Genomic DNA, 15,812 nt, shown 5'->3' on the forward strand with positions numbered 1-15,812 from the left:
GGTATATTTACTTCAGTTTTTGCCTGTTCATTAATATGCACTGTCCCATTTAAATGAATTGGACAATTCAGTTTAATCTTAAGTTTTTAGTGAGGTTATTGTTTTTGTTATTCCACTGTACAAGATTTGTGCTGCTGGGGTTGTAGACAATGTGCTGTATAAATAAAATTCACATTAATATTGAAATAAGGGAAATTAAAGGTTTTACTTGATAAAAATGTTTTTTTTTTTAAAAAAACAAAAAAAACAATCTGATTTAAGATTATCTTGAATTTAAATTAGTTGTTTTTTTTTATATTTTTGTGCAACTTTGTGTTTCATTTGGTTGTTTCTACCATTGCTTGTTGCAGGACCTCATGGTGTGTCTGAGTTGAGATACCACCCTGATAACTCCACTATCCTGTGGACACCCAGCATCCCACAGCAGCCAGCTGTGGCCTTTATATACGAGTTATCCCTGGAAAATAGTTCAACCGTCCAGAGCAACCGCGTGTCCAACACACAGCTGCATCTTCCAGGGCTGGAGGAGGGGAAATCCTATTTCCTCGAAGTGTGGGAGGAATGTGATGGCAAATGGGAGTCTGAACCCTCTCGTTTGAGTTTTGAAGGAGGCAATTCATCTTTTGAGTTCAACGTGAGGGCAGCTGACTTAGGTTAGTGTGACTTTTTTTTAACTTTGAAAACCTGTCAACGTTCACAAAAGTCTTGGATTATTGTATTTTTATTTTGTAACTTCTTTAGAGCTACAGTTTGATTTTGAAAGCGTTGGTCTCACAATGGTCGTGCCCTGGTCAATGCCTAAAGATGCACAGGACAGCTCATCAGAATCTCATGCAAAAGTGGTGCAGATCCTTAAAGATAAGGTGGGGGGGAAACTAAACAAATGCAGTCCATACAGAATTAACCAGAAATGTCTCAACAGCTATTGGAAATATAACATCACGGTGTCCAGAGGAGGAATTGTAATTAAGTCTGATCAACTAGAACTAAAATTCAACCTAACAATTATTCATTTATCCATTTCCAGGGGGGGGTTGTTGTCTTACTGAAGGCAGATATCTTTGTGTGGTTTAGCTCCAGGAGCTGCTGAAAGACTTCGATCAGCCAGCCCGTATTGAAGTAGATTCCTTTGAACCGCAAGAGGAGCTAGGCAAAACAGAGGTTGTGTTTCAGTCCTTTGATGCCTCCATAACGGGGGACAATGTGCCACTACCTGTGAATGATCAGCTGAATTACATAGAGTCCCTGAATAGTCCAAACATCAGTGTTGGAAACGGAGTTATCTACTGGGATGGTAAGCGATGATGTGCAGCTTGCACAGGTCTTCAACATGCAGCTATGAAATATTCAGAGTTGAATGCTTTGAATTCAGAATCTTCTCTCTGGCAGGATTTTCTTTATGGTCTCATCTTTTTCAGGTCCAGACATGTGCACCTCTTCCAAGCAACCTTTGTGTCCTCATAATTCTCTGTGCATTAACACTCTGGGCTCGTACACGTGTGTGTGCCAGGCTGGTTACTATGATGTGAGCCCTATAATGGATCCTCCTGCTGCTTCACATCTGAACTGCAAAGGTAAAGAGGCACTCTGTTTTTTGTTTTTTTAAGACTGCACTGTTTTTGTTGTCCTATAACGCATATTCTTTTCATTTTTATGATTTCGATGACATTTAGTAATGCTTAGTTTTTGTTTTTGTCTCCAGCTTACATTTGTTTTGTAATAACTTTGATATTTAAGCGACAGTTTCTTTAATGGAAAATGAAGATGGGGAAGGGTTTTAGCTGAATAAGCAAATTTGGTGTCATTTACTAAGTTATTAAAAATCTACCCAGATATGAGTACAAATTGTTGCACCAGTTTTTTTTTTTTTTTGTAACTGTGCACTCCATCAGTTCGCAGCATATTATTAGGCTAAGGAAGTTTTACTAACTTAAAATCCTGTTGTAAACAAAAGCTTGGAAATGTTAACTTTTACAGAACAAACATCTGAATTTGTAAAATGATGCACAACAGTCTATTCAGAATGTCTCACAGCCACTTAATTAATGCTTGACCTGAATACTGCCTTATGTTGATGTCACAGATCAGAAGTAATGTCTTTTGGTTAATGTTTATTTTTATTTTGGAGTTGCTGATGTAACTTGAAATAGGTATTGATTACAATTGAAAACCTTTGCTTTTTTTATCATCATGATTTACCGTCTAATCTCCTCCTCCAGATTTGCTTTTATTTATTTTTTATATATATATATATATATATATATATATATATATATATATATATATATATATATATATATATATATATATAATATATTTCAGTATTTTGCATTTACATATTTACATGTATATACATATACTCATCCATACATACACGTTTACACATACTCATCCATGCTCCCCTAGATACACCTATATACATACATTTACATACTTCTAAACATATATTTATTCACATCCATATATTTATACTTACAATCCTGTACAGACTTAAATCTACGTATTTGTTTACCCACATACACATCCCCTTTCCCACAGACATATAATTTCACAAAAAAGAGGGTTCATTATCATGTAAATATGTCCATTTATTTCCACTTGCTTGGAAGCAGTCCATGTTTACTTTTGTGAACCTTGACATTATGATGACAATCACATTGAGGTTCAACATTCTCTCATCCAGCTTGCATTTTCTAATTTATACGAAATGTAATTTTAAACCACTAATATTCTGTTTAATCATTAAAACATACATCTATTAAAAGTCCAAAGGGAAGAAAGGTCCTATTGAAAGTTCAGGGATTGATAATGAGTAGAATGTCCATCCATCTTCTATATATGTCATACAAAATCTGTCCATATTGGTGTGATAAATTCAATCTATTTGTTCGAAATCTGAAAGAATTCAAGTTTTCTAATTCTTAAAGGAAAAAGTCCATATTTCCAGTTTAAATCCAACAATGTCGCATATGTAAATAATTTATTGTGGGTGATGCTGGATTAAGCCACTTCCTTGTAATGCATTTTTTACTGGCAACCAAAAGGGGCTTGAATCAATGTTTTGACCATTATTTTCTAACAGATAAAGGGCTTTTCAGTCAGTGTCTGGACAAAGTAATGACTGGTGGAATAGCCAAAGCTTACCTGACTGCTCACTTCGGGGGAAAAGTTGAGGTGAAACTGAATGATGGCCTGTGCCGTGTAAATGAAAGTGAGGCATTGTACTACTTCCACACCTCACGAAAATCATCAGAGTGTGGAACAGAGAAACGGGTGAGTATGTTTTGTTGAAGGCAAACAACAAAATGTGTGTTCTTGTAGCGCATTAGCCATCCATTTATTTTCTACACCTGCTCAACCCAGGTCAAGCTTGCTGAGCCCAACCTACAGGCTGTTTAAGCACTAGTTGGACAAATAATTAAAAATCTTACCAGTATAGAAGCCACTCCATGGGGAGAAGTACTTGGAGATTGTATACTGGCAAGGTGTTTAAAAAAACATCAATGCAGTGTTCTCATTTGAAACTCCACAGATGCAAACTTTTGACACTCAGTTGATACAGTGCCGAAGATCAACAGTCAATAAATACAAATCTACTAGACTACACAGGCATTAAAATGTTGTCATCTTTATCACATGTCTCCATTTGTCCTGTTTCTATATTTCATGATGAGCTTGTTGTGTGGTGGTGCTGTTATTTGTGCTCCAGTCCATTAGGATAAGCCATAGCTATAATTCATATATACATACCCTTTTTTTAAATATGGCATTTTATGTACAATTTTTAGAAAAACTGACATGAATCTGCAGACAGCTGAGTAAACACATTTTTAATAGATTCGGGTTGATATGTGAAGGAAAAACTGCTGGTTCCCATTTAGGATGAGTAGCAAGTTTGCTGCAGCAATGTTCTGTATAAAGAAACGTTCAATTGGCCAAATCCTCTGGGTTTTGGGCTTATTCCTCTGCTTTGATGTGCAGTTTTTGATGACGTTTAACTTGAGGTTTTTTTTTTTGTTGTTTTTTTTTGTTTTTTTTAAGGCTAACAAAACCCACATCATGCTGCAAAACACTCTCGCCATCAGTTTAACAAAAGAGGAGACGATTAGTCGACGGGACTTAAAAGTTGTCTGGAAGTGCATCTACCCTCGACATTATGTCCGCAACGCTCAAGTCATCGCTGATATGGAGTGGTGAGAACAGATGAGTGTTTCTTCAGTGTGATTATGATTACATTACTTGATTGTAAGGAACTGCATCAGTTTTGCTTGCTCTGGCTGTAGGCTCTCCTCAATTTCCTTGGTTGAGTTCAACTCATCGCTGCAGCTGGGCCTGACCATGACGCTGTACAAGGATGAGTCTTACACCCACAGCTACAGTGACAAAGTAGATCTGGGATTTGAGGACACCCTGTTCTTCCAGGTGGCACTGCAGACCAACACCTCTTTTGCCTCAGATGTGCTCCTACAGGTGGAGTCATGCTGGGCCACTGAGAGCCTCGATCCACAGGATCCTGTCCAGGCCGTTCTTCTAGAGGATGGGTATTAATATTCTTTTTAAAATGTGTTCCTGGAGACCTGTCTAGTGTGGTGTCAGCATGTTAGATGCTTTGCTATGAAATGTTTCATTTCTGTTTCCTTTTGATGGGGAGTTTAATTCCTGTCATACTTTTTCTGCTCAGCTGTCCTGTTGACAACACGTTCCGCTGGCTGGCTGTTAACGGCCTGCAACAAAAAAGCAGATTTTCTCTGCAAATGTTCATGATGCCCAAAGGCTTACACCTCTTCTTTCACTGCCTGGCCAACATATGTGGAAATGATGAAGACTGCACAAAGGTAAAAGTATACATGATTTAGAATTTCCCACATTTTTACCATGTTGTAATTTGCTTTAATTCTACTAACAGTTTAAATATGCCGTTGTTACATCATATTTTCCTCATGTTGCCATTTCTGTTCCTTCTCACTTCCCAAACTTTTCAGTGCTACTCAATAAATATCCCTTTCTTATGTTATTAAATGGTTGACCCTGTATTTTGAACCAGAACTGCAGTAGCCAGCAGCGCTCCAAAAGGTCAGTGAGCCAGATGGACCGACTTGGGAAACGAGCTGCTATCGTGTCTGCTGGACCTCTCGTAGTCAACATGAGGGTGAAGTCAGTCCAACCATCTTCCTGTGAGTTCATGTTAGCACAACCTATAATCAGATTCCACCAGTTCATATTAAAAATGGAAGAATGCAAAAGCATCTTTTCTAACTCAATCTATTCCTGAATGATGAATCTCGACTGTTTGCCATTTCAAACAGTATCATACTTTTCTAATGTGCATGTTGAACATGCATTGCAGTGCCACTCTGAGATGTCGTCATGAATAACTGTCATCTCCTTGCAGGGTCAGAGCACATGACCATGGTCTTCATTGTGGCAGCATCGATAAGCTTTTTGGGAGCAACCGTGGTCTTACTGATCACAACCAAAGCAATCATGACATACTATGAGCAGTTACGGCTGCAATAAAGTGTTTGAAAGAGCACCTGCAAGCGTGATGCTTATCTGCAGCTAATAGACTCCTGAATGGAAAAAAAATTAAATAACTGATGCATCAATAGATGGATTTAACAAAATCCTTTCAAAACATGAGTGTTCTTTGAAATGGTAGTTTTGCTTCAAATATTTGCTCAGGCTAAATAATGGTTTAATTCCACAGTTCTGCATGCTGTTTATGGAACTTGGCTGTCATTACACCTGGGGTTTACATGGTGTAAAAATATCTTATATAAATTTTCAAATTACTCATGATTTGAAAACCCATTAAGGTTCAAACTTGCCTGATCAAGAGACATTACTACATGGACTTTGGATAAACTCAGACGACTTTGTCTTTTTCAGCAATGTCACCCAAAAATGGATCATTTTAAAAGTGTGTGACATAGCTGAAAGAAAGTGTTTATTTAGAAAGTGCATGTTGTATCAATGTATGTACAAACATCAGAAAAGGAAATGGCACTTACTGCATCAAAACCAATGCAACTCAAACCAAAAATTACCTAAATTTACAAGCACTGAGCCACACTGACAAGCAACAAATACATGCTCCACAAAACGCAACTCTTAAAATGGCTTAATAAAAAGTAGAGTAATGAATTCTTGACACTGGATATGGGAGTCATGACTCTTGGCATCACAAATGTAGATGAAAAGTTGGAGATGCTTAGACACAGGCTTGAGTATTTGGGAAATCTGTGGATGTAGTTAATCCCAGTAGGTGGCAGAAATGTCATTCTCAATGCAAACATTCAGAAAACAAAGACCAAAGATCAACCTCAAGTTTTCCCCTCAAAAGCTTTTTCCTGAATCCAGACAAAAGGTAAAAATACTAGCGTATCAAGAAGAAATACAGGGTCCACAGTTACCAGAATAATAAAAACAGACATAAAAACGTTTACGATTTTACACGAAGAAGAAACACTCCGCGTCATTTCCGCTTAGCCTCAAACATGGCGTCCTCCGCAAATCCAGACGGCGTGAGGGAAACACAAGCAAGGAAAAACTCCAAAAAGACAAAAAACCAAGGTCAGTTAAGTTTTCTGTATAATCAGATTGTTAAGCGGTGTTTAGCTTTCTGTTAAAAGGGAACATGGGGGTCGTATTTCCATGTTGTTTGCGTGTTTACATTATTGCTGCGAGGCAGGCATGTGTTGGCTAATATGCTCTAGATTTGTAAACAGTCGATTGGTTTGACAATTAATACTTTTACTACGTTTGATGATCACATTTTAGCTTTGATACTAAGATTAACTAAGTGTATTTTGCAAACACATGGCGGCTCCTCGAACATCAGATTAGATGATTCAATTTTCAATTCAATTTAACTTTATTTATATAGCGTCAAATCACAGGGGGGAAAAAAACAACAACAAACATAATGAAAGCCAATTCATAATAACCTATATAAGGAAACCAACAGATTGAGTTGGAGGCTACAACTCAATCTCCCATCCTGAGCAAGCACACTGGCAACAGTGGGAAGGAAAAAACTCCCTTTTAACAGGAAGGAAACTTCCGGCAGAACCCGGCTCAGGACAGGCAGCCATCTGCCTCTGCTGTGTGGGGGGAAGAGGACAGAAAGACAAAGACAACAGGAACTGCTACTCCCGGTCAGGGAGACCGGCTGAGACAGGAGATATACATGTTAATGATGCAACACTGTTATTGGGGGATAAAAGAGAGAGAGAGAAACAAGCTCAGTGTGTCCCCCAGCAGTCTAAACTAAGAGATGCTAACCATCCCTAGCTATAGGACTTATCAAAAAGATAAGTCTTCAGCCTAGTGTTAAAGGTGGGGAGGGTGTCTGCTTCCCTAACACTAACTGGGAGCTTATTCCATAAAAGAGGGGGCTGATAGCCAAAGGCGCCGCCTCCCGCTCTGCTCTTTGAGACTCTAGGAACCACAAGTAAGCCTGCAGTCTGGGAACGAAGTACTCTGCTTGGTATATAAGGAACTATGAGGTCTTTGATATATAGTGGTGCTTGGTTGTGGAGAGCTTCAAATCTCGGCTTCCTAATGCATAAAAGTGGAAATGCTTTGAGTGTTTTCCATCGCGACTGCGCTAACCAGATGCTGTCATAAGTTAATGGTGTTGGTGTCTCTGATTGTGGTGTACATGTCCTGCAGTGGATGAATCTGAACTCCTGACTGTTCCTGATGGATGGAAGGAGCCAGCTTTCACCAAAGAAGACAACCCCCGTGGCCTGCTGGAGGAGAGCAGCTTTGCCACCCTTTTCCCAAAGTACAGAGAAGCGTACCTGAAGGAGTGCTGGCCACTGGTGGAAAAAGCTTTAGGAGAATTTGTACGTACGCAGATTTGTCTTAAGTTATTTGTTTAAACAAAAATATAGAAGCTGATTAAACTTGAGGCCCTTTTGATTAGAAAAGCAATTTTTATCAGTATGCTGTGTGTATTTAGTACATAAAATCACTTAAGTAGTTATCACTTAGTCCTGGATCATCTTTGTTGTCATTATGCTGGTTTTATGTTTATGAATTAAGTGAGACATGTAATCTTAAATAAGTAGATCTAGATGAGTTATATTGAGCAAATACTTTGTTAGATTGTTCTGATCCTCTGCCTGGCTATTAGCTAACAGTTGCTTCATCTTTAATGATATGGGACTGCAGGTGAACCCAATTAGCTACATTTACCAGTGTTGTGCATGCTTTTTTTTTCCTTGAGTGTTTTGTGATCTTATGAATGATGAAGAAATTACATATACTTTTAGAACAGTGTCTTTCCAGACACCTTGTCAGAAGTGTGCTCACATCTTTAGTCAGACTGACGATGCAAACACTCACATTGCTGTGCAATGCATGACGTTTAAAATGATTCATGTTAATCCTGTTTCTCCTAGCATATTAAAGCCTCTCTGGACCTGATAGAAGGCAGCATGACAGTTTGCACCACTAAGAAAACATTTGACCCATACGCTATTGTGAGAGCAAGAGATCTCATTAAACTCCTGGCGAGGAGTGTCCCGTTTGAGCAGGTCTGGATTCCGCTTTGTCATGACTGCTTGCTTGTTAAACATGCTGTGAAATACACTTCACATGCTTAAGAACAAGTAATGCAGACTCTATTGTACTCTTCCTCTCATGGTGTTACGTCCAGGCTGTACGGATATTACAGGATGACATGGCATGTGACATCATCAAAATTGGGACCCTGGTGAGGAACAGGGAGAGGTTTGTGAAACGAAGGCAGCGGTTGATCGGTCCCAAGGGCTCCACCTTAAAGGTAAATCCCATGTCAGCCAAGCACATTTTACTATTTATACTTTGATAGTTGAATGCAATATGTGATAGTTTTTATTCCTGATGCATTTGCAGCCTAACATTACCAATAAACGTGTGTTGTGGTTTGAAACTGATAGGGATTTGCCTTTTTTTTTTTTATTTTAAAAAAGACTATTAAAGTGATGTTCATACACTGACAGAGTGGCTGTGTGGAGCAATGAGGTCAAACTATGTTTAAAACTGCTTTCTTTCTAAAAAGTAAATGAGGACTTAAATTTACATCGAGTCACTTCAGACTTGGAGTTTCTGGATATTAATACTGAGTTGTACTAAATGTCATCAGGTGCCAACATTGCCTCTAATCAGCCACTTTATCGTGATGCACTTTTTTTTTTCTCAGGCGTTAGAGTTGTTGACCAACTGCTACGTGATGGTGCAAGGCAACACGGTGTCGGTACTTGGGCCTTATAATGGCCTGAAAGAGGTAAGTCTTACAGAGCCTCTGAGTGTTTGTTTGTTCAAGGGGCAAAACAGTTTAATTACAATTAAAACTATTTGTTTGCTGAATTGTTGCAATAAAATTAGGTCTGTTTCCTGCTTTTTTTTATTTATTTTTTTTTATTTATTTATTTTTTTTTATTAAGCAGATGTGTTTATTATGCACAACATCCTTGCACACGAAAAAAACACACAAGCTCAATTTCTAAAGTTTTTGACAGTCGGTTGTAACAAAACACCCCCTCAGGTCTGATTATGCTTTGGCTGAACGTATCATCACTCTGTGGATATGTTCTGTTCAAGAATATTTCAAAATAATGCAAATAAGCACAGGAGCCAATGGGTACTTCCTTCAAATACACAATATAAAATAAAAATGGAGATGGAGAAAAATCCCAATTTATTCTTACTAAACGTAGTATTATAAACAAAAATTCTTATTTTCAGCTCTGTAAGACACGAGTTGAAAATCAAGCTCAACAGGCGCTAGCAGCTTCTGTTAATAGCAATATTTCCTTCTGTAAATAAAACTGAAAACATATTTTTGCTTAATTTGCTTTTCCTTGCTGCAAATATGGTTTTAATTGGTGAACTAATTTATCACAAAAATCTGTCAAATTACACAATTTTGCTCTGTTAAAGCTTAAAGCACTCGTAGGACAAGAAAACTTTAAGCAAAGAGTGATTGTGATGAGATCCATGTAATGCACTGGTGTCAGACTCCAGTCCTCGGACCCTGCTGGGGTCTTGTCTCCATGCTCCAGCACACCTGACCAAAATAAATGAATAGGTTGAGAAGAAGGATCTGTTTGATCTGAATCAGGTGTGTTTGAGGGCTGGGATCCAGCAGGTTTTTGTTTCCCTGCACAAAGACTGGAGGTTGACACCCCTGAAATGTTGATTTTAGATGATAATCTAAGCTTTCTGGCTGGTTAACTAGCTACGTTGTTTCAGTTTTAGCGATGTCGCTAGCTATCCTATACCTTTTTGCTGGAGAGGTTCAGTTACTGTCAGTGTAAGCAAACTTCTGTTTATCTGAACAAGCGTGTCCATCAAGGATTATCCACAATATTATTGTTTCTTTAGCTAACTGGTATTTGATAGCCAAAGTAATTGTTGACATTACTTTGTTTTGAAGGTACGTAAAGTAGTGTTGGACACCATGAAGAACATCCACCCCATCTACAACATCAAGGTAAGTTCAAACTATTTACATATGCCTGGCTGGGTGCAGGAGGCCGTTGTCTTAGACCACAAAACAATAATAGAAATGTTGGTGCGCACTGCATTCATGCCCGATGAAGAATTTCTCCATCCTTGTTCTTGATCTCCTGACTGAAATAAGTCTCTCTGGGTTTGCATGCCAGGCTGGCTCGACCTGGAGCTGAGGGCATGAAACGCATGCAGTGATTCTCTTTTAAATGGAGTTTTTCATTTTTATGGTGCAAGATTTTAATTCCCAAGTCATAACCACACACGTTGCTGCCCAGATTGTTCCATTAACCATGACTATGTTGACTGACTTGATAATGTTGTGGTTTATTTATTTCAGCTTTTCTCTTAAACTACGTCTGTACTTCCTGTTTGTCTGGTTGTGGCTGATTCAGTTTCTGACAAACAGACACTCATCGTCTCCAAGCTGTTTGGCTTGTTAGCTGTTAACCTCATCGGTGTGCTTTTTGTGGGTAATTTTATTTTTAGTTTCAGGTCACGGCCTCATTTGATTTTGTTGCATTATTCAGTACTGAGAAATGTAGCTGTGTTTGATGCCACAGAAGTAAAGAAAAACCAACATAAACATTTCTTTTCTTAAGCTCAGTGTGTTTTTCCTTATTTTACTACAAGCTAAAAAATTCATTCAAAGTTCTTGTAGTTAATGTCATCTTGTCTTTTTTTAGATGGCACACAACACCTAGATAAACCACTTCAAGCTGCAATCTATTATGTAAGAGCAGCTGCATGTTGGTGCCATCAGCCAAAATTTACATGATACCATAAGTTGACTAATCGCCAAACAATCAAATAATTGTTTGTGGCAGCAAACATAGACATTTATTGGCTTCAGTTGGTGCCGTTATCAATTCTGTTTATGATTGGGCCATGCAACGGTCAACCAGGGTTTTTCTTTAAAGAAGAATGATCATTTTCTTGACTTCAGAGATCTTTCAGTTTGCATCACCTCCAATGTGACCATTTCCTGTGTTTCACAATCAAGTCCTAAAGCAATGTGTTTTTTTCACTAGGTGTTTCTTTATTACCAGCAGTAACTTTGTCTTCAGAAATGAATGATGCTTCACCAAATTCTCATTTCTGTAGGAATTAAAACATTTTTCATGCATCAGAAATCTGACTCCATCTGTGACTGCATGTCTGTGAGTACAAATAAAGAAACCATTTCCACTTTGTGGAAGCAGCAGACTTGAAGGAATATTAGGATATATCCACTCTTCCACTTCTATTTGTCTGTGTGTGTGTGTGTGTGTATGTGTGTGTTATTCGCAGTCCAAAAAGTAGTGCACGATGCTGTGTTTACAACAGAAATGAGGAAAATCAATGTTTTCTTTTTCTTTAAGCGTTAAAAAGTTTTCCCCTGGTCTGTGTGGTCTAGCTTGTCGGAAGAAAGTCAGGTGTTTGCTTAGACACCAGTAGATGGATTTGCACATCAGGAGGCATTTTCACAAAACTGCCACTTGTGATGTTTAAGGGTGAAACTCGAACTGAGACAGCGCATGCCGAAGGTTTTCTCCAAAGTTAAAAGTTTCAAGGTGTCTTCTCATTTCTGTTCTTGTTCCCCTGATTCTCATTCTCCTTCCCTCTTTCGCTGTCATGGATGCAACTGGTAGACATTGATGATCAAACAAGAGCTTTCCAAAGACCCCGAACTGCGAGTGCAGAACTGGGAGCGCTTCCTTCCCAAGTTCCACCACAAGAATGTGTCCAAGCGCAAGGAGCCCAAGAACAAGAGCGTGAAGAAGGAGTACACTCCGTTCCCTCCACCACAGCCCGACAGCAAGGTCAGAGAAAATAAACATCTGCCCAACTGCTTTAACACTGACACTTGTACTGTACCAAGAGAACAAAAATTTAAATGCATGTGTTTTTTTTTTTGTTTTTAAAAAAAAAAAAAAAAAACAGGTTGACAAGGAACTAGCCACAGGAGAATTCTTCCTGCGTGAAAGTGTGAAAAAGAGAAAGAAGATGGAGGAAATCAAGGTGAGTTCTTTTTAAATCCGCTTCAATTCTCATGCTACTGTCACTTATAGCAGCTGGTTTAGCGTGAGGTAATTGCAAATATTTCCTTCCTTAAAACGGAGCAGAAATTAACCCCCAAAGTATTCTGCGAAGAGCCTCATCATTGACAAGTGGAACATAGAAGAGAGATTCTTCCTCTTTTTCAGATCAAGCAAGCAGAAGCACTGAGCAAGAAGCAGCAAGAGCGGAACAAAGCTTTCATTCCTCCTAAAGAGAAGCCTTTAATGAAGAAGAGTGCTAAAGGTGGGAATAAAGAAAACACTGAGTTGGTCTGGAACCGTTGGCTGTAATCACAGTACTAAGATCCGACTATTTCCACTGTTTGTGCTGCAGCTCCGTCTGAAGGAAAGCTGGACATCGACGCTATCAAAGACAAAGTGAAAAAGGCCAAAACAAAGAAACTGGGGGCTCCACCAGTGATGCCAGCTCAGCCCATCAGCAGCACCACTGACAAGAAGAAAAAGAACAAAACAAAAAGCAAAGGCTAACCACACATCAGAAGCACTGCTGCGGTGTGATGCAGTTATTTGGACAGATTTACAGACGTTGTCGACAAGCAGCACGGTGTCACCAGAAACTGTTGAGCTGAATTTCTCCAGTGCAGACTCTCTAGTTTCCATCAGCCCCTGTCGTTAAACGAAAAGAATATAACAAATTGTTATCAAAAGTATAAAACAAAAATGATTTTTTCCAGCTATTGTCCCCATTTGCTCTTTTTTTTGTGAAGATGTTGTCTGGACAATATTTATCAGATTGTTAATGTTAACAAGCGTCTCCCTCATGCAGGTAGAAATGTAAAATAAAGTTGTTTTGTTGTTTTTTTTTAAAAATAGTATCAGTCTTACTCTTTGGTGATCATTCATGCTGAATTTATCTGTTTAACTGCATCTTTGTGGAAAAAGTTCATTTCTGAACTTTTGCAGTTGAATAGATGCTTGGGATTTCTGGCGTCCAGGTCCTGCTGCTGTAAAACAAGCCTAAATCATGGACACTCCACCTCCAGGCTTCAGTCAGGGTGAGGTGTTTGGCTTTCATCAAAAGTTCTGCTCTGCATTGAGGACAAACGTTTCAGCTTTTTGTCTGTTCAAAGGAAATGTTCAAGAAGTTTTTAATACATTTTATTTATAGGCGCCTGTAAAGAAACTCAAGGTTACTGACCAAAAAGATAAAAATACAGAGAAGTGAAAACCTAAAGAAATGTTTTAAAAAATGGTGAATAGGATAAAACTTTGCAAAACAACCCATACTTGATGCTTTTTCTATTTAAGTCAAAGTCTAGTATTTAACATTTAAGCCAAAGCCTTGTAGAGCAGATGTGGTGAACATGCAGCCCAGAGGGTCAAAGACCTGCAGGATTCATTTGGTAAATGTAAAAATGTCAATATATTCAATATATTAAATGCAAGTTTTTAATAACTGTAATTCCCAAATTGTCCACATGAGGCTGCATTTTTTGTGTTAATATCCAACATGAGTAACTTGTTCTCTCTTGTTATGAGGCGGTTCAGTTGAGGTGGTCAGGACTGCTGCGGATATGTGACTATGTACCTATATATACATTTTTAAAATCATTTCTGGATCTTGAAAAGTTCCAATCATATTGTGAAATACTGTACTTTTTAACACGCACAGTTGCAGTGAAGTTTAGTCAACCCCCCCCCCCCCCCCCAAACTTCATCTTTGTGCCACGTCCAGGTAGTGTAGCCACTGTTCCTTCAACTGGGAACTTGTGAACAGGCCTGATCGCATCTACATAGTCACAAATCACGATTCATTCCAGATTTTCCTCCACATTGACCGGCATGCCTTTGTGTCATCCAGCAGGTTTGAATACATGATTACTAACTTTAGTTCATGTTTTATTTGTGTGGACATCTTTGTTTGGATTAATGATTTTCTTTTCTCAGTTTATCTGTCTTTTAGTTCCCCTGATAACTCTTTTCTTGGAGATATTGCAGGTGGTGTTCTGTTTCCTCCTTTGTAGCAGCTGGGTTTTTTTTTTTTTTGTCTTTAGATTGAATGTCTCATAATTTTCATCTGGTGGTCCCTTGTCCTCTTTACTTTCTTCTCTTTCCCATTTATGTTTCTTTGTCCCGCAACTTTCTTGTCCAGAATTAATATGTAGATTCAACAGTAGAGAAATTTGATAATAAAAATTGCTTAAATTTTCGTGGCAAAGCAAATTTGTTTTGCACAACACAGGAGTCAGACCACCATTCTGCTTGTTGAACAGGACAAGTTTACAAAAAGCTAACTTTTATCTCTAAGAACATTTGTACTGTTGCTCTTTTGGTATCCTTTTCCTTGTTTTTTAATTGTTTATGCCAAGTAATGATCTCCGAACAAAAGTTTAACTCAGCAATTTCTAACTTGCAGTCTAACAGTCTAGACATGTTAGTTGTTGCATCTCAAGCACACCTGATGCCACTATGGCTTATGGGAACTTCAATCTGGGTGGTTGAGTCATTTACAGACTGAGTTACACTGTCGGGGTCATTGAAAGTGGCATTTTCTGTTGAATTTGGAAAAAACCCTTATGACTGTGTTTAGCTATTTAAATGGTTCTTGGTTGACTTGTTCATTACAAACAGCTGCTAGTTTGTACATTTTGACAACAAACTTAGTTTGCAGTGGAGGTTTTAGGTTCTGCAACTCTAAACGTGTATGTTTCAAATAAAATGTAAATAAAAATAAATTACATGAAAGAATATAGGAAAATTTAGATATGTGAAAGTCCAACATTTTGATATGTGAAGGTTTAAAAATAATCAAATTGGAACAATTTTCAGGTTGTATAAATATCATTTTAAGTTGATATATAAATATCTAAATATACAAATGAACAAATACTGAATTGTGTAAAATATTGTTGAAACTTTAGCTTTTTTTTCCAAAAATGTTTTTAGTAATTTTACTCTAGTTTATTAAATGCAAACATCTTGATAACATCTTCACTTTTAGACTAAAATAAAAGGAAAAATGGAACTTATTGTATCTTGTTCTATCGATCTCGCCAACTTGAGATCATCTTGTGCTGAAAGTGGCCCTTGACCTAGACTGAGTTGACACCCCTGCTGCAGAGTCCAAGATGGGATGTAGCTGATTTTTCCCTACCCTACGTTTCTGAGTATAATCTTGGGTCAAGCTTTTTGGGATGTCTGGTCCTGTCTTGAATATTTAACACCTATTTCTCTCACTGTAGATTGATGAACTGGTAACTGTGAGGCAATGCCATAACAAGCCTTCAGAGATTGATCATCAAGCTGTGCTTA

The 15,812-nt window shown here is 38.1% G+C and overlaps 1 protein-coding gene across 1 annotated transcript; it reads left to right on the forward strand.

Moving 5' to 3' along the window:
• The first annotated feature begins 6,495 nt into the window (after window positions 1–6,495).
• krr1 (KRR1 small subunit processome component homolog) lies at window positions 6,496–15,175 on the forward strand. The gene is made up of 10 exons (XM_079263326.1): window positions 6,496–6,573; window positions 7,675–7,850; window positions 8,409–8,543; window positions 8,666–8,791; window positions 9,191–9,274; window positions 10,427–10,483; window positions 12,132–12,302; window positions 12,424–12,501; window positions 12,687–12,783; window positions 12,874–15,175. Exons 1-10 carry the CDS (start codon window positions 6,498–6,500, stop codon window positions 13,026–13,028), a joined length of 1,155 nt encoding a protein of 384 aa, XP_079119452.1. The 5' UTR covers window positions 6,496–6,497; the 3' UTR covers window positions 13,029–15,175.
• Window positions 15,176–15,812: the final 637 nt, after the last annotated feature.

Source organism: Telmatherina bonti (assembly GCF_933228915.1).
Source record: "Telmatherina bonti genome assembly, chromosome: 23".
NCBI lineage: Eukaryota > Metazoa > Chordata > Actinopteri > Atheriniformes > Telmatherinidae > Telmatherina > Telmatherina bonti.

Coding starts and splice junctions, on each gene's coding strand:
- krr1 (XM_079263326.1), top strand. CDS start 6,498: ATGGCGTCCTCCGCAAATCCAGACGGCGTGAGGGAAACACAAGCAAGG. Junction 9,275..10,426: donor CTTATAATGGCCTGAAAGAG/GTAAGTCTTACA, acceptor TTTGTTTTGAAG/GTACGTAAAGTAGTGTTGGA. Junction 12,784..12,873: donor AATGAAGAAGAGTGCTAAAG/GTGGGAATAAAG, acceptor TTTGTGCTGCAG/CTCCGTCTGAAGGAAAGCTG.